The sequence below is a fragment of the Sphaeramia orbicularis genome, chromosome 10 (assembly GCF_902148855.1).
Source record: "Sphaeramia orbicularis chromosome 10, fSphaOr1.1, whole genome shotgun sequence".
Taxonomy (NCBI): Eukaryota; Metazoa; Chordata; class Actinopteri; order Kurtiformes; family Apogonidae; genus Sphaeramia; species Sphaeramia orbicularis.
The window spans coordinates 14,054,240-14,072,581 of record NC_043966.1 but is presented as its reverse complement, the minus strand read 5'-3'; the positions used below and the strand labels follow the sequence as shown (position 1 = coordinate 14,072,581).

Here is an 18,342-nt window from a genome sequence, read left to right as displayed (position 1 = left end):
CAGCTAATCCAGCAGGGTTTTATTAAGATAAAGTTTATGTATAGTTTAAGGAAGAGGAGGGTTTTAATCTCCACCCATGAAGGAACATTTGATCCTTCGGTTTATGACAGACATTCAACATCATAAACATCTGGATATAGTCCAAACATAAAGTTGCATATAATAGAAATGCCCAGTATTTACATCTGCGGGCCTCACAAACTGTCTATAAGTTTGAATACAAGGAAATATTTCAAGTGCATGTAACTACAGTAGCAGTATTTAGTTCCATTCCGGCAGTGCCTGTCAGTGTTATGTAGTGCACTACCCAGAGTGAGACTGTGGATATGTACAGTAGTGCTTTGACCTAAATGTGAGAGGCAGCACACTAAGTTCATAGTGACAATACTACTGTGGTGGTGATATTAAACAGATACAGTATTCACCATGTATCTGAATTTAAGTTTTCCCACTGACAGGCTTTCCATCTACAAAGCCATGCTGCAATTGTGGATGAAAAAAAAAATCCAATTTGTCTGTCTTTCCTACTAAGAGTTTCCTCTGTCATTGAAGTTTGCCACTTAACACGCTGTGCCCCTTTAAGTTGTTTAATCGACCGATAATGTTATGTCTTCCCACAGAGCAGGGTCATACTGAAATCATGGAATGTTAGTTTTCTGGACCATGTGTTTGGACTGTGAGGCAGACATTTAGGCCTCACACTCAGACTTCAGCCTTCACTCAACACTTCTGTGCTGTCAACAGCCGGACCATAATGCCCTGTTCACAACTACTGCCACAGTAGGGAGTAAGGCAGTGAAAGACTAAATGTCAGCATACAGAGAAAAATCTGTGCAACTTTCCCTATGCTTCTCTTTGTCTCTTTTTTATGAATCTGTCTGTCCATCCTATTCCTGACCAGTAAACATTCAGAGTCAGCACCCCCCCAGCAGCAGAAATGAGGCCTACTGTCGGCCCACTCACTGACATACAGCAGTTCATTCCTTTTGTAACAGGTCCAGACTTCCCAATGGGCCAAGAAGCTGACAGAAACCCACAGCCAGGCCAGACCTTCTACATCTCCAAACTTTTTTTCTTACACAGCTGTGCAAATAAATGTAAAAGAAACTCACAGGAAATTTAATCTTGTAATTGTTTTGGCTTCCAAACCAGCAGTCCAAAGGGATTCCCCCCTATGTAAGGGCCAAGTGTCTGCCAATGTTTGTGAGAATAAATGGATTTTAAGTGCTCCTGGGGCCTGAAATTCCTACAAGAGAAGATATTTTGGAGTGGGAGTAAATAATTCCCCAGTTGTTAAGGTTTTCACTTGAATTGATTGTGTATTTTATATTATTCTTTACAAGTAGTCGGCTATTCTCGCATAACCCTGTTCGCTCAGAATTTAAGATGAAGGCAGACCACCAAGCTCTGACTGTTTCTTAAGATACATGAACTTTACAGTAAATAAACAGGCATAAGTTTGCTTACTGTTTGATGGATTTTTGTGTAACTTTAAGAATGTAAAGAGGGTGTTTGTACGTGGTATTCTGTGATTTCTAAGAAAGGCACACATGTCCAATGAATCACTGTAGTCATGCGAATACATGCAAACTCTCAGCTTCTCCTCCTCAAAGGGTCTGTGCAACTATTGCCCGATAAATCCCCTGTCACAACATATTAGCCTGCCAGAGCCATTTGGTCGGGATGATTGCAGCTTATGTCAAGCTTGTTAGTGTTTAGCACCGTTAACCGAGGAGGACTTGATATACGACCGGCAACTCTTTGTGCAGCTCTCCATACCATTCCCAAGATTTACTTTGAAGACGTGCAGGGAGTGTGGATAAAGGTCATTGTTTGGTTCCAAGTAAAGATTTTGTGTCTAGACTTCAGATTCAGTGACTGATATGAGCATTTCAGTTTGTGTTTTGCTTTGAAGCCGTTGTGTTGCTCACTCGTTTTTCTTCCTTTGCAGGCTGTTACGGGAAGATGCTTTGGTGACAAGGATTTCAGAGGAGGTTTGGAGAATGGGATACTACTATGCGAGTAAGTTTTGACTATTTCTTTCTTTTTCAGTTTGTACAATAATTATGTAATGTCTAGGATTTTATCTCTGTTGCCGAAGAAGAAACCAAGCCTTACTATTTGCATCACTGTAAAACAGAACCTTTTATGTTGTCAGCGGCAGTGAAAGATGTGCTTATTAAAGTCAGTGGAGCAGCAAGGTGCATTTTTACCTCTGCCAAGGAGATACTGTAATTGCTTATGTCTATTGGTTTGTTTACAGGTTTGTCAGTTTGTCTGTCAGTGAGTTGCAAAAAGTACAGTACTGAATTCTGTAAAACTTTGTGGAAAGGTAGAGCATTTGCTAAGAACAAATCTGTTAAATTTTGGAATGGATTCTATGAAGCATCCTTTTTATTTTATTATACCTGCAGTCCTTGTAAGCAAAGACATTTAGTTTATTTCAGTATTGTTCTGCCCTTACAGTTCATTTACCCTGAAAAGAAACAGATAATGCAGTCACATCATAAATGCAATTAATTAGAAAATTAACAATCACAGGTTTTTTAAATAAGTGCAGTGATTTGATGTAGCCCTTTGACCCAGTGATCAGAGACGCCACTGCACTGTTCTCCAGTGTGACACATGAACCTTTGTCTGTCCACTCATAATGAGTGGAAGTGGCGAAACAAGGCTGGAAACACACTCACTTGCACTTTTTTTTCTTTCACATTCCTCTGTGCCAAGTTTAGTTACACAAGCCCAGTGTTAAATCCGCCTCTATTGTGAATACAGACATCAAAACTAATTTAGCAGTGTTCCTGCTGCTTTTGGAATTTCTAGGATATGACTGAATATCGAACAGTGGTTGCACAACCTCTTCTTGACCACTGAAAGGTTTTGCCAGAGACCAGAATGTCATTTGTTTTTCATCTTCATGATCGTAGACATTTGGAGTCATGATCTGGATGTTTTATTTTATGCTTCCAGCAAACTGTTAAATACCAGATTGCTTCACACTTTCAAAAAATATAACCGAATTTCTGAAGCAATAACTTTGTTGGCTGAGATGATCGAGTAAATCATGATGAGTACCAGCGTTTAATCAACTAATGCACGTAAATGGAATTCAGGAGGATGAGGGGAGAGCAGATTTAACATCACTGCATTATGTTATTTAGTCTCTTCTGCCAAAATTCAAACAATTTCCAAAATCCTCCTTGTTTTTCCGATGCACAAGGTGTCAGGAAATGCGTTTGTCCTTGTTCATCCTTGTAAGATGAAACATTTATGATTTGTTTGGCTGTTTATATGTTGTTTTGTATCCAGGAAAACTGTGTCACTCTTTTAGTCATTCCCATTTCCTCACAATGCTCCAATAAGTTTCAAATATGTTGATCTCTAGGGGAAAATTTGATACACAAGCCACAGATTTCTACACAAAACAGATACAAACAAGTAGTTTTAGGTAGACGGGAGATGATAGAAGACTCTTCTTTTAGTATTTAGTAAGTTGGTCTTTAGTTTTCACCTTTACGCACTGATGCATACTGAACAAAATCCCTCGGTCACAGTGCATTTCATATTTCTTCACATTTCTGAAATACTTAAGAGCAGAAATATTCTCTTCTTGCTGTTGCCAATGCTCACTCCTTCCTCCTACACATACTGTATATGGCATAGAGAACACCCTTCTCTAAGGGTTGCTTAAAAGTTATTCTGGGAAGCATACAGTACAACAAGAAATGTCTAACAGAAGTAGAAGCAGATGAAGCAGGCTGGGGAGAGAAAGGGGAAAATTACAGCACTTCATCACAAAATAAGTAGTGGAATGACGTGAACATCACAGGACGGCTGATATCTAACACCGTAAGAGTATCCAAGGGTGGGTTTCCTTTACAAGGCTGAGTCATTACAGTGCTTCCTCTGATGAAAACACACACAAAGGATGAAACTAGAGATGCAGATAGACTGAGAAAAAGAGGGAACGGCGGGAACTGTGACTTGTTCACATCTGACAAGCATCCCCGTATTTTAGGTGTGAGTTTCAATTTTCTAACAAGAGTGCTGGCCTCTGAATGTGTTTCCAACTGCAGAAAGAAGGACCTCCTCCTCGTCCTCCTCCTCCTCCTCCTCCTCCTCCTCACAGATATATTCTACTCTGATATTAACTGTACTGGAACTAGCTTTGATTTAGGATCTGTGTTATTTACCTTCCAGATGTCACTGTGGGACCCTTATTTTGTCTCTTCTTTCTCATGCAGCATCACACATTTTTGGTGTTTGTTTTTTTAATTTCCTGTACTTTTTTAGTTAGCCTGCATGAAAACTCTTGTAAAATGCTTATTCAACAGTCCCTCCACATTTTCACATGCTTTGTTGTGGAGTGTTCCAGCCTAAAATACAAGATTTCACATAAGCATTTCTGTAGAAATAAAAATACACGTTTTGAGGTGTTTTTTGCAGTTAAATTGTGGAATTCTAGTGAAAATTGCAAGACATTGGGACAAGCTTTTGTGACAACAAAAACTTAGTGTTCCAAATGTTTTCACCAAAAAGGCCCATAATTACAATAATACTAAGAAAACAGGCTTTATTAAATGGAGAAATGCACTTTAGGGCAGCTTTTGCACAGAAGACTGCAGTGTCTGATTAAATTTGCAGAAAAGTTGTGTTTGCATAAAATTCATGAGAATTAAATTAGTTTTAGTTATTGGCATCAAAACGTCTTGGAGGGACTAATTAAAAGTTGTTCTGAATTGTTAATTTAGGAATCTGCTTTTAATTGAAATTTAGCTGTAGTTTGTGACTGAAAACTTTTCTTCTCTGTTAAATCATCATTTTTCATTGTCACATTTTGCTAAGTTCTATTCTTGTTTTCCTCTTGAAAAATATGTGACCAGCAAATATTTATATCAGTAATAAACAATAATATTTGTTTTCTCTGATGAAATAAACATTGGTCATAAGCCATTTCAACAATCACGACTCTACTTTTTGTTCCTTATTTACCTTAATGGCTCTTTTTGTGTTTTCATGGCAGGTTGCTGAGTTCTGTTAAACCTGGCCTGGTGAAGAAAATCAACAGACTTCCAACACCCATCGCTGGCTTGGTAGGTGTTGCTTTTATTCTTGACACTGAAGTTTACATTTTAGCCACCTTAACAGTCCTGTGATAGTTATCGATTTTTCCCTGAGCATCCTTTGCCCTCCTCACATTGTTACATGGCTGCATCATCTTTTGTCCGCATCGGTTTCACTTTCCAAGGATGTACAGATTCAGCACTGTGGTTAAAATTTGCTGTGCTGCATTCCCTTTAGATAAACTTCAGAAATGTGCATGTCAGCAGGACATAACAGGTGTATCTATCATAGAGGTTGATTTACAACCAAATACTTTCTAACCTAAGTGAATAGCTTTGATATCTCTGCAGCTAAAATATGGTGTAAAAAATTAGCAGCTGTCGTAGCTCATGTTCCTTGTACCTGTACTGAAAAATAGAGCACAATTTTCTGCCATCATCACTTGTTCATGTGTTTTGGACTCCAGATATATGCGGCTGAAAAATCCCACTTTCAAGTTGCCGATGAGCATCGATATATGTGACACTGAAATATTAACGCTTGTATTCTGCACTTAAAGTTGTACAGTGAACATCATCTGTAGATTAATTCACTGCTGGATCAAATATCTTGTATAATTAAGTGTTTTTCATCTTGGCAAAAGAAACACCTGCTGTTCCCAAAAACTGAACTGATATATTGTACCTTTTTTTTCTCTTAAATATTTTAGTTCACCTCTTAGGCTATGAATTTAAGTAGAGCTGAACTCTGATACTTTAAAGCTGAATACAGTGCAGTACAGTGGAGCTCTTTCATGCCGACCTAAGACCTTGATCTGGATGAAGCGGCCTTTCAGGATCAGGGCCGACATGCAAATAGAGGCACGCTGAAAGTTGATAGCATTAGAACTCATGCTGAATGTACTTCCATCTCTGTTTCCTTTTTAGCTTGCTCTCAACTGCTGCTGTCTTTAAGTCTTTCAAACTAAAATTCAGAATTTAACATTTTTGATATTTGGTTGAACTGCAGCTACAGCACAAAAGCACTGACACAGGAGATGAAGACAAAACTTGTGGACAAAAGTGCAAGGGAAGCTGGGTTTTGTTTGTTGCTCAGTCTGACAGAACAGACGAGGAAGTCTGGGTTGGGCAGAAATTGTTTTTCTTATCTCAAGGTGTCACTAATGGTTGCCAATGAGCCTTTTCTGGCTTTTTACAAGGGGCGGGTAATTGCATAGTTGCATTCTTACAGGACATTTTTTCTACCATGCAGTCATTGCTGCAATAACAATTGATTATCCTGTTATAGGTTTTAAAGCTTTCAACTACTGTGCTCACTCTATATTAGTAATGTTTTTCACCTTGAATCCATAAATTATAATCCAGTATTTCTGGCGTACTATGATGGGCTAAATGCAGGTGAACATTTTAATATCATAATATTTACACTACCAAAATTCACAAAATAAAAAAACAAAATTACAAGCTACCTTACAGTGCTTATGACACATTCTTCAAAAGCAAAATAAGGTAAATCAATAAAATGGAAAAATATAAAACAATTTATATATAAATTAGTGTAATCTTCAAGAAGTGACCAAACAGACAAAGCAGAATTCAGTCCACAAAGCCTGATAACGCATATAATGAGGTTTGAGAACTGTAGTAAATGTATTAGAAAATTCACAAGTTTTCAGATGTCACTCAAGTTGATGCCTGTAATCAAATCAAATCCATTAAAACAAGCCCATTATTTGTACTTTATAAAGCATTGTTTTTGAGAGTATGTAGATTATTGATAACCTGCCAAGACAGTATTTAGTTTATTTTCCACTGCCTTCATTAGACCCTGTTTTCAAAGATTGACTGTTTATCTGATGTACGTAACAAGAAATTTATAGACATTAAAACAGCCGTAATTGGCCTGTGGGTGTTTTCATTATAAAAAAAAACATGATGTGACCGTTGGTAATTGGCCCTAAGGGCCAATGAATCATTTGTTCAAGTTCATGTTTACAGTTCACAGTAGTAGTTGGAGGAAACACTTTAAAAAGGTAGAAAAATGCATGAACTGTTTTTATTCATACCTTGACAATGTGGGCCTTTTAAACTTCAAAGTTACATAATTCAGTGTTTTCCTGTGGTTTTGAAGGGAGTTTTTTTTCTTCCCCATGGCAATGATTAGAGAGGTGAGAAATGCATAAACAAGGGGTCTGCTGTTATCAGGGCCATCGTAATAAAACACAGGCTACTCCCCCTTCCCCTTCCTGTTTGGGGGCTAATGGGAAAACGAGTCTCTGAGGAGTTTTGGCTGTTTTGTAATTAGAGCAGCTACCTCAATACTTTGGCAGCTCGGCCTGTGTGGTGCAGTGTTCGCCTGAACAGGTTGGTTGTTGCTCGCTCTGTTCCTACTGGTCTCTGGGTAGACTGGTATGCTCATGTTTTATAGTGTGTAAACAGACATGTAGTGGAGATCACCCTGCAAGCTCAATGATAGTAATTCACATGCGTAAAAGGTGTTGTTTTCCCGACATCGAGTTTACAGCAAAGGAATGTGTTACCTTTTCATGACGTATCTGTTAAAGAAAACACTCCAGAATCTCTTGTGATATAAGCAGCTACAAGGGGTCAGGTTGAATTTTCACATATATTCAATTGTATTCTTTGTAATATATTCATGTAATTCTACTATGCTCGATTCACTTAGATCTATACCAAGCATAAGAACCAAGAGTTTTACTGAGTAAAAGATTTATTGAAAGACTGAATTTCTAGTTCATCGTAGAAAAGAAAATAAGATATGAAAACCATAACTTCAGACTGAATTGGTTTAAAATGAGGTATACACTTTTGCCCATAAAGTTGCAATAAAATATTTCTACATCTACTCATGAAATGATTGTGACAATGTGATTTGTTCTTGATAGATGAAGTCTAACCGGGACTCATTATGTAATCATTGTACCTGGTCAAAGCTAATTACTAATGGGTGTAAATGGGAATGAAAAGGGGAATGAAAAGAGGAATGTGTCTGAAAACAAAATTATTCCAACTTTATGGAATGAATTTCACACGTGCGGTATGTTGCTGTCCTGTCAATGCACAAGTACTTCATTGTGTGTGTTTTCTTTTTGGGTGGTGAAGGACTTTCTGTGAGAATCCGCTTCTTGCCTCCTTATCCCTCTGCACATTGAGATGTCAGTCATTTCTTTGCAGTAGACGCCTAGTTTCCGTTCCCAGTGATGTGCAAATATCTCTCCAACTACTGAAGCTGGAGGAGACTTTGCCCTGTGATAAGTGAAAGTGTTTTCAGCTTCAGCAAACTCCCCCCAGTTCTTGTTTATTATTTTTCAGGAGCCTCCCTTGCTGATGCATCCTCCTACATGTACAGTTTTGGTCATTATCATGCAGCCCAGGGTCTCTGTTTGGCAAAAAACAAATGGAGACTGAGGTAGCTCCAGTTGGAAATTATCCATACAGGGTAGAATTGGTGTGATTTGGCTGCTGTCATAATGACTATAATTTTTCAAAATCACTCACTAACTGAAGTGTTAAATATCTTTCTAACTCTGCTTCGATGAAACCTAAACATTTGTACTTTGATTTGTTTTCATGTTCTATCACGTCCTCATATGAACACCTTTGAAGTGAAAACAAGACTTTCCTCCTCAGTCAGATGAAGCAACCTCCCAGGAGATAAACCACAGGGGTACATAAATATACATAATATATATACTATACAAGTGCATACAAATTACACCAACCCTCCTCCCTCAACAGCCAAGACTGTCAGTGGTTGTAATGATTATCTGACGTTGGGGGATAAAACAAAATGTCTGGACTATATTTATCATAAGTATTTGCCATAAACTACATCTTTAAGTCTTGTCACTAGTGCCCTACTGCCCATTTATGCTTAAATTAATGGTCCATTGTTAAGTCGAGATCATTGGGTACATAGCTAACATTTGCTAATTAGTACTCACTTTTGACAATGAAGAATTTTTTGCTGTTCGCCTCTGAAACTGAGGATCCTGATGAAGGCACAAAGCAGAAATTCATTGGTCTAGATTTAATAAAGCATTTTCTCCCTCTGTATGCACTGTGGATAGGTGAAGTTGTGCCAGAACCTTCTACTTTGTCTCCTCCTCCCAGAAAGAAGCATTATAAGCCATCCAGATTGAAAATACATATAACTGCCTGTATTTCTACACGTTCCTCCTGGCAGCAGTGTTAGGAGAGATTCTCTACAAGATATAATGTAGGTAAATATCTCCAAAGTGGAACTCTGGCATGGATTTTGCTGTTTGTAGGGATTGAATACTACGGCAGGTGCTTCATATGGATCACTTCTGTCCAAAACTTGCAGGTTGTTCACGTATTTGTTTAAATCCATATTAGAGGTGATCTAAATATTCTTGGCTTGAAACACGTGGAAAATTGGCTGGATTGAGCAGCACTTCTATATAGTGTACTGTGTTGGCAACTCTGTTGTTACGTTGGAACTGTTTTGCCCTCCAGGGCTCTGCTCATTTTTAAAACGCTCATTCTAAATCACCTCTAAAGAAATGTTTTTGTACAGTTCTAGGGAAGGTTAAGTCAGTATGCAGTGTCACTGACTGTGATCCGCCAACTCTCATAGATTTACGTTGTGTAGTTAGATCCATATAAATTATTAGCAGTATGGGTTTACTGTACATGAGTAGCTTAAAATGTTCACATGAAATGTATTATCTTTCCTCTCAAAGTATGAGAAAGCTCTTCATTTTGACCCTGGTCAGTCATGTGTGTGAGATGCAGTTAATCCTGCTGCAGGTGTGTCCTCCCTGAAGTAAAACTGTCACAAGAGGGGATTGTATATACCTCCATTAAAGAAATTGTTGTTTCATGTGTATGTCAGTGGGTGGGTGGGGTTGAGTCACCAGGAGTGACGAGATGGCACTGTCCCAAAAACACAGGAAGGGCTGTTTTGCTGCAAATGGAAAATGTCCGTGAGAACAAGAGTTTCTAAGTGCATGTGTTTATTTGTTTGTGTTCGTGCATGTTTTCTTACACAGCCCAGTAGTGCATAATAAATAAGCCTCTAGGATGTCTGTGTGTATGCAGCAAAAATGATCCAGTATTTTGATAACCTTTCTTATAAATGCTCAGACTTTATGTGAGTTTAATCACATTGTGCCTGTGTTTTGGTGTGTGAGAGAGATAGAGGGTGCTTGGTACAATCAGGGTGGAGAGGAAACGGTGACACCCAGAAGGAGAGGGAGAGTAGGAAGGGCTTTGACTCCGGCTCTCTGAAAGATAGAGAGACATAGAAACAAAGAGAGAGAGAACCTGGGAACAGGAGAGGGGAGCTCGGCTCATGTTGCATCCAACAAAGAGTTTGTCAGAGAGTAGCCAGAGGAGATTCGGAGAAGGATTGAGAAGAAGATGAGAAGAGATTGGTAGGAGAAAGACAGTTATTGCAGGAAAAGCAGGTGGACGAGGAGAGTAAAAAATAATCAGTACGCGGTGGCAAGGAGTGAAAGTTGGAGTAATCTGAGAGGAGACGTGTGAAAGCCGGCCACAAAACCTGCTGGTGTCACATTTCGGTCAGAGCAGGTATCCTGATTTTCATGTTGTACAGAATGTGTGTTTGGATGTGTGCATTTATGTACAGAAAACAGAATAGTTAGACGTGCATAGACTATCAAAGATGTTTATTTTGACATTTGTTGCTTTTTTGTTGTTAGTGTCTAGAAGAGCTGTTCAGATACCTGTGTGTTTGTGTGACAGAGACTCCCAGTGTGTAAGATCATAACAATGGCACCTTATCTCATATTGCTGGTTTTGTGACAAGACCTATGTTGCTGGACTGAAAATGGTTGAATATTAATTTAAGTAGAGGTAAACGATCTAGTCAGAACATTACTTGACAATCTCTTGATCTAGAATCGCTTTTTTAAATCAACTTTTAAAAAACTAAAAATGCTCTCAGTGTTTCTGGAAGGGTTGGACTATGGTGTGACAGATTTTTTTGCTGTTGTTACTTGACTTAAAAAACTGCATTTTTGCATGTTTTAGGAATTTTATAACTGTAGCTTTTAGACAACATCTAGAAGAAACCTAAAACAAACCAGTTCACTGATGAAGTAAACACTGTGTCTGCATTTTCCTAACTCTGCACCCAACATTTGTGACAGCTTGCAGTGTTTTCTAATAGGCCCTTTGTAATCTAATTTATCTTGCTGTCACAGTTTCAGAATGAACCACAAATATGTTTACACTTCTCATACCATCACAAAAGATCTCAAGAGTTTAGTTTTGCGAGTTTAGTTTTGCATCATTGCTCAATGAAGTCTCTGTGTAAAACTAGACTTGAGGCATGTTGAGTTCTGCAGTCGGACTAGCAGCTCACAAAGTACGTCCTCACTAACTGAAGTTGTCATTATGTTGTCATTTTTGCCATTTTTTCAGAAGCACCAACACATTTCACAAATTCTGCATTGTGAAGCAGACTAAAGTGCAGTGGGTGCAGAGCCAGTACTGAATCACTTTATACCAGCTTAATAAACTCACAAGCATAGCAACACTAACGCTACAAATAACCCTACAGTACCAATATTGGTTATCTGGCCTCTCATTAGTAATATAGTAGGAAGGTTTTGACAGTGCTGACATTTATTTATTTAATGATATAGCTTGTATGATTCCTCTGAAACATGCATCAGGTGACTATTGGAAGGTGGTAATATGAGACTAGTATGACAGAATTGTTTAGCTGTGTTTGCATATTCACGTTTTCATGTCCATAGCCAGACTGCTTTCTGTTCTTTACTTGCCAGCAGTGTGTTTCTGACAGTAATTGAATTAAAGTGAATTGGAGAGATAAAGAGGGTGTGTGTGTAATTACGTCTGTGTGTGAGTTTCATGCCCGTGCAGTGAATGGACCACATGACCTCGCCTGGCTTCTGTCTTGGCCACAGACAAATGAGTCCTGATGACACAATATGTGTATGTGTGCTCTGTGCAGGACAACCTCAGTGTGTTTCTTCGCGGCTGTGAGGAGTTGGGACTGAAGGGCTCCCAGCTGTTTGACCCTGGAGACCTGCAGGACACGTCAACTCGTCCAACAGCCAAGTAAGACTTAAAGATTCAATCTCACCTTAATGCTGAACAGCTGCATCTTGTCAATTCTTCTTACATACCATAACCCCAGTCAGGGATTTTCGATAGGATGAATGCAGAGTTGTGCAAAATGACCAAAATCTCATAACTTGATAGATATCAAATGCAGATAATGATACATAGTGCACATTCTGCAAATCCAGTTATTTAATAGTTTATTTGAAATAACCACAGGGAAAGGCTTATTTCTTATTAAACGCTGAATCATAAACTTGGCAAATAAAAGGACTTATATTTGATTATTACTTTGTGCATAATTTCACTTAAGGAGTTAACAAAAATATATTGCAGAAGATGAAGAGGACATTTTGTTGAAAAGAAAACAAATTCATGCAAAAATGTGAATATGTGAAATAAAAAAAAATCCTTGTATATCAGGGGTGCCCAGCCCTGGTCCTCGAGGGCTACTATCCTGCATGTTTTAGATGTATCCCTCTTCCAACCCACCTGATTCAAATGATAGACCTATCATCAGGCTCTGCAGAAGCCTGATAATGACCGTCAGGTGTGCTGGGAGAGGGATACATCTAAAACATGCAGGATAGTAGCCCTCGAGGACCAGGGTTGGGCACCCCTGTTGTATATGGTGCTTTCAATAACACTTGTTGCCTGGTTTTAAATGTTTTACCACAACTGCTCAGTTTATTTGCGTTATCACCTGTTGATATAAAAACAAAACAAACAAACTCACCATCTGAATTACAATTTGCTTAAGTTCAACAGGTACATTGAGCTCCTGTTACTATTTGTGGTCGTTTACAGGTTGAGGAAAAATAGTGATTCATTTGCTAGCAAACATTGACTTAAAATGTGATAGATTTCAGCTCCATCCTGTTGTCCATCTGCTCAGAATTCTGTCCTGTTCACTTTTCTTCGTATTTGTTTTTGTTTCCTCATGCAACTTTACCACCTACATTCATGCAACATGGAGGATCTCAAAATATTGAAGCAGAAAGGATGATTTGTTGCAGCAAAACAGATGATATACTGCCTATCCAAAACAAAAAAGTCCTTCACCTGGATTTAACTCAGCAAATAAATGAGAGTTTTCCATTAGATAATTACCACAGAGATTAATTTGTTTCAGCTCCAATAAATTCTGTAACCATAACTGATGCAGTGAGTGGTGATTAATTTGAACCATCAGTTTGCTAGAGAACATAAAGACTGGACAACACCAAGATTCATCAGGCTCAAATTGTTAAAGTGTGGTTCAGAGAGCATGACACATCATTTTCACACATGGATTGGCTACTACAGAGTTCTGAGGATGTGCTGGAGAAGACTGTACTATGCAGTTTGATTCTTCTTCATTAATACAAGATCTTGACCAAAAAAAATGAATACAACTGTGGACAGAAATAAATATTGTGAAATTTATTTTGACATCACATAAGCATTGTGTAGCATAACAAAGTCACAGTAAATGCTTCTTTGAATCATAACTTAAGGCAGTCCAACAAAATATTGTGTTTGAGTCTTTTTTTTTCCTTTGGCCAGGCTGTGTATGAAACATTTTTCCATCAATTAAAATCTGTTGTCATCCTACAAAGTCCTGCTTGTTCTTAGCTCTTATAAAGTCGGGAAAATATCAATAATTGTTCCTACTCATAAATGAATTGATATCTTTCCTGTATCACTGAATATTTATTCATGTCCGTGCTTGCCATTCCCTGCATGAGACAATCAAGCACTTCATTGCCAACACAAATAAGTAAATGACAGTCAATGGAAGTCTGTATGAGCTTTTGTCGCTAAAAGCCACAATGGCATATCTGTTAAACACAACAGGTCTCTGTCCAAATACAACACAAGGGTTTACATCACTCTCTGGACTGTGACTCCTACTTTGTTGCTTGGTAACAAAGCCAAGTGCCTGTAGTTGTATATGTTATGTATTTGTTGGTGTCCGTGTGTGGGCGTGTGCGTGAGGCATGTGCTGTCCTCGTGCGACCCGTGCATCAACGAAATTTTCAGTCTGAGGTTTAGAGAGATGGTGAAAGAGAGAGGGGACAGCACTAATCTTAGCTGGTCTCAGTAGGGCTGCTTGACTGGTTCTGCCAGAACAAAGAAGTGTTTGGAAGCACTGAGCCATGTGTGTATCACTGTGTTTTTGTTTATCCAGCCTTCGTCTCTTTGCTTCAGTGCAAGATTGTGTACCCTTCGTTCAGCATTATACTGTACTGATTCAGCTAGTTTAAACATTGATACCAGTATTATTATTTCCTGTTGCTGTACATGCCTTTAACTCCACTCTACTTGAAATTAAGCCATGTTTGCCAGCACAGCACCCATACTCAAACAATGGCATGAAGGTGACACCAAAGTACATAAAATTATAGGTTATATCTTATTGTTGGTGTCGGATAATTTCAACATTTAAACCTGTTTTAGTAACACAGAATGCGGTAAACAAAAGCAAAGAAAAACACATAAAAGCCAACTTTTACTGTCGTGGATCTTAATATACACATACATGGAAAAGCAGCTAGCTTTGGTAACTTACAGTCACGGCCAGACATTTTGGCCATTTTATGAATTGACTCTTCAGATTATAATGATTATAAAGTAGGGGGGAAAAATTTGTGTCATTGCTGAAGCTTTTATTTAAGACTGTACATGATAGCAACATGACCATTTCAGGCACCTTTAGTTCTATATAAGGAGCTAAAATGGCACCAGCTCTAAAGAAAACAACTTATCCACCACCAAAACAAAAAGTAGCACAATATCACTCACTTTTATACTGCACACCATTATAACCAAATAATTAAAACAGCAAATTTTAAGTGCTGCCAAGATACATTATCAATAAGACTTTAATGATAGGTTCTACTTTACTGACAAGGCACAGAAGTTAAACAGCACCTGTGTACCTTATTTAATGAAGTGATTAAACCATTTGTCCTTGACGTCATTAAAAGTGGGTCATTAAATAATCAATGTCAACTTAATTTTGTCATCATACATTTTATAGCTGAAGCTAAACATGGGTTTCATTGTTGAAGTTTCCCAGTGCTATTTCCAGTGGTTATGTAACACTGTCGTACAGGATGCTGTTTTCTTGCACGAAACTGATGACAGGAAGCAAGTTCAATGCCTCACCCCCTGAGTCTGTGGACAGGTGTTTACTCATCTAGGCAACAGCTTGGGACAGGGAGGTGTAGAGACAGGCAGGTTCTGGTACAATATGAGCTCAGGCGTGAAATATCTCCTGTTCTTCCACGTGTTGATGGAAACAGATTGATTTCCAAGATAAGTGATAGTTTGCCAAGCGAGTGTGAGGAAAGAAAAGAGTGAATGCGTTCTGAGCCAGCTGTCAAGTAGATTTTACGTGGCATGTCAAAATTTTCCAGAAAGTAAATACCAAATTAAATCTGTTTGCATTTGGTTTGTTTTAAGTAAATATAATGTAAACCATACATGCATAGTCACAAGAATATTCAGATTTTCTGTTTTTAATAAATCTGCAATTATCTTTTCACTCAATGGGTGGTAAGAAATACTTTTATTTTGTTTTGAATAGTATGGTATAGTATATGCATATATACTGTAATATCTATACAAACTTCCAACTTATTAAAGAGTAATGCAACATATATGCAAGACATGAAAAGTGACGATGTATTGTATTGGAGAGAATTGTTTCACAGTTGTACATTTTGTCTGTTTTTGCATGTTTCGTTTAGTATTAGCAAACCCTCTGAATGACATCACAGATACTGGCACTAATGCAGACAAAACCAAAGTGACATATGACAGGTTTCCATTAACAGGGCCCCCGAATGTGATCTAATACCTTGTGGAATCTGCTGTGTTTGTCTTTGATGTTTTCTTCCATAGGATAACAGCAGAGAAGAACAACCTGCCTCTCTGTTTACTTAGCCAGCTGACAGAAAGAGAAGATGAACACGAGGGAGACTTTGCCCATCATCCCCTCTGGCTGCTTTCACCTTACTCTTCTCATCTTCCTCTTATGTTCCTTTTTTCTCATTTAACTCCTGTCATGGGAAACCCACACAACTGCAATTTGGGCGTCACTAGTGTTTTGACTGAGTTTTGTGACCCCCAGGCTCTGGAAGCGAGTTCAGCAAGTCAAGTCAAAGGACAGTCAAACATAAAAGTTAGAAAAAAAGATGATTAATTTCTTTTTCTATTTTCAATTCACTGATTCTTTGTCTTTTATGTCAGTCTCACCGCGACTTTTTTAAAGTGATGATCTCAAAGTTTTTGGTTTTATTCTCCTTGGCGGCCTATGTCGGAAAATGGATTGTAATTGTAGGTTTGTTTTTGTCAGACACTTGTGAGAAGTCTTCCAGCATCATCAGTCAGATGGCAGTTTTAACCTGTGGCCACGCCCTCAGAGATTACACTGATTCCAATAGTTAGATTTTATCTGTGGTAATGTGTCCACTGTCAGCACTAAATGTGTTTGGTATGTCCACTTTCATGTAAGAAGCAGTGTTTCCCACAGAATTAGATGTTATCTGTGTGTGAGGGGTGTTTGATGTTGAAATATCATCATGATGGATACCTTAGTTGGTAAACTAACAGAGTACTCCTACTGTAAGGCAGCAGGTCTCTTTATATTTTGCTCTTTCTCTCCTTCATCTGTAATCATTGGTGGCTGGTCCATAGGGGACATACAGCTGCTGGAGAAGAATGTTTGAACACATAGTAAAATATATTATGTGAACTGCAAAATATGTATAAATCATCAATGTCAGAGGATGGATATAGATGAGTTTCAATGTTTACTAACAAGAGTGACGTCATTAAGATACACGCTCAACTCGGAGGCAAAAACACGAGTACCAGCTACCAACTGGCTTACATCAGCCGCGTACACCTCCAGGCTCTCCCCCGGAACTCGTGAACGAGCCGATATGTTAGCTCTTAAACGGTCCATTAATTGTCTCTGTCCAAAAGCCGATCCCATCTTCTCTTTCATGGCGGCATAATTTGACTTCACCGCATCGGGAAGGCTGTCCCGTAGTAGAAAAGCAGACTTGCAAAGATGGGTGGGGTGTATTGTCACCAGCTCCCCGCTGAATTCACCAGTGTCACCCGCCGTAGCTCTGACTGCCACTTCCAGCTGCTTCACCCAGCTGAGGAAACTCTGGCTGCCATTACCGGCGAAGGGAGCAGGTAGATCCACAATCTCTCTCTCTCTATAGGGTGATAGGCCAGGGGAAGCCCTCTTAGTAGGTTTAAAGGGGTCTTCATCACCGTACCACGTGATGACAATACTTTTTTTCCGTGCCGCTAAGCACAACAGGTACGCAGGCTAACTATACTGAGAAGCTACGCTAACCATGGTAATAACTATAAACAGCGGTCGGCAGAACAGAACCACCGCTGCCGCCAGTGGAACCGAGCGGTCTTCATGCCTAACTTATACTTGGTGAAAGCTAAGTAATAAATGGCACACAGGAGTTTAGCAGGTCCATCCACAGGTACGGGTTTTATTCCACAATGTTTTCGTTTAACATGCTACAAACTCGGCGTGACTTCTGCCTCCAAGATGCGTGCGCAGCAAGACTTAATGTATGCTTACATCACATGAAACTTCTCTATTAATTCATCCTCTGTCTTGAAGTTTAAAGCCAATGTTTATTGAAGTTGTTTTAACTGTATTTACTTCATTTCGTTGTTAATATGTTCATTCTTTGTCTTCATCCAAATGGTAGTGTATGTAACTCCTAAACCTTTTGGGTTAGCAGGTGACCTCAGGTTGTGCTCTCATTGGAGAGTTACATTATCACTCATAAACTTGGAATAATTTTGTTTTCAGACACATTCCTCTTTTTTCCTCTTCAGTAATCACCTTTGGTCCGATACAATGGCGTACAGAGTCCTAGTTACACTTTATTTATGAAGAATAAATCACATTGTTACAATTATTTCCATGAGAAAAGGTAAAATCATTTTATTCCAGCTTAATGGCTAACACTGTATATGTGCTCTATAGCCAATCACAATTGTTTTGTTTATTCTATTATTTTGTTGAGGATTTTACAGTTTTAGCAGTTACAGACTTACAAAGTGCAGTAATAGCTGAGTGCCAGTCTTTACATCTTGTCCTCTCAAATTTAAAGGAAAGCACTGCTTGTCTGAAAGACAGACTCAGAAAGAC

General features: G+C 38.7%; 1 protein-coding gene across 10 annotated transcripts in view; it reads left to right on the top strand.

The window, feature by feature from the left end:
- The window catches only part of LOC115426912 (LIM and calponin homology domains-containing protein 1), a 105,334-nt gene that overhangs the window by 37,204 nt on the left and 49,788 nt on the right, over positions 1-18,342 (top strand). For 8 of the 10 annotated variants that reach the window (XM_030145176.1, XM_030145169.1, XM_030145170.1 and 5 more), the window contains exons 2-4: positions 1,952-2,022; positions 5,024-5,093; positions 12,052-12,158. In XM_030145176.1, coding sequence (XP_030001036.1) covers positions 1,952-2,022; positions 5,024-5,093; positions 12,052-12,158 — 248 coding nt within the window. Of the gene's footprint in view, positions 1-1,807; positions 1,826-1,951; positions 2,023-5,023; positions 5,094-10,323; positions 10,641-12,051; positions 12,159-18,342 lie in introns of those variants that run through there. The other 2 variants (XM_030145175.1, XM_030145171.1) reach the window with 2 other exon arrangements.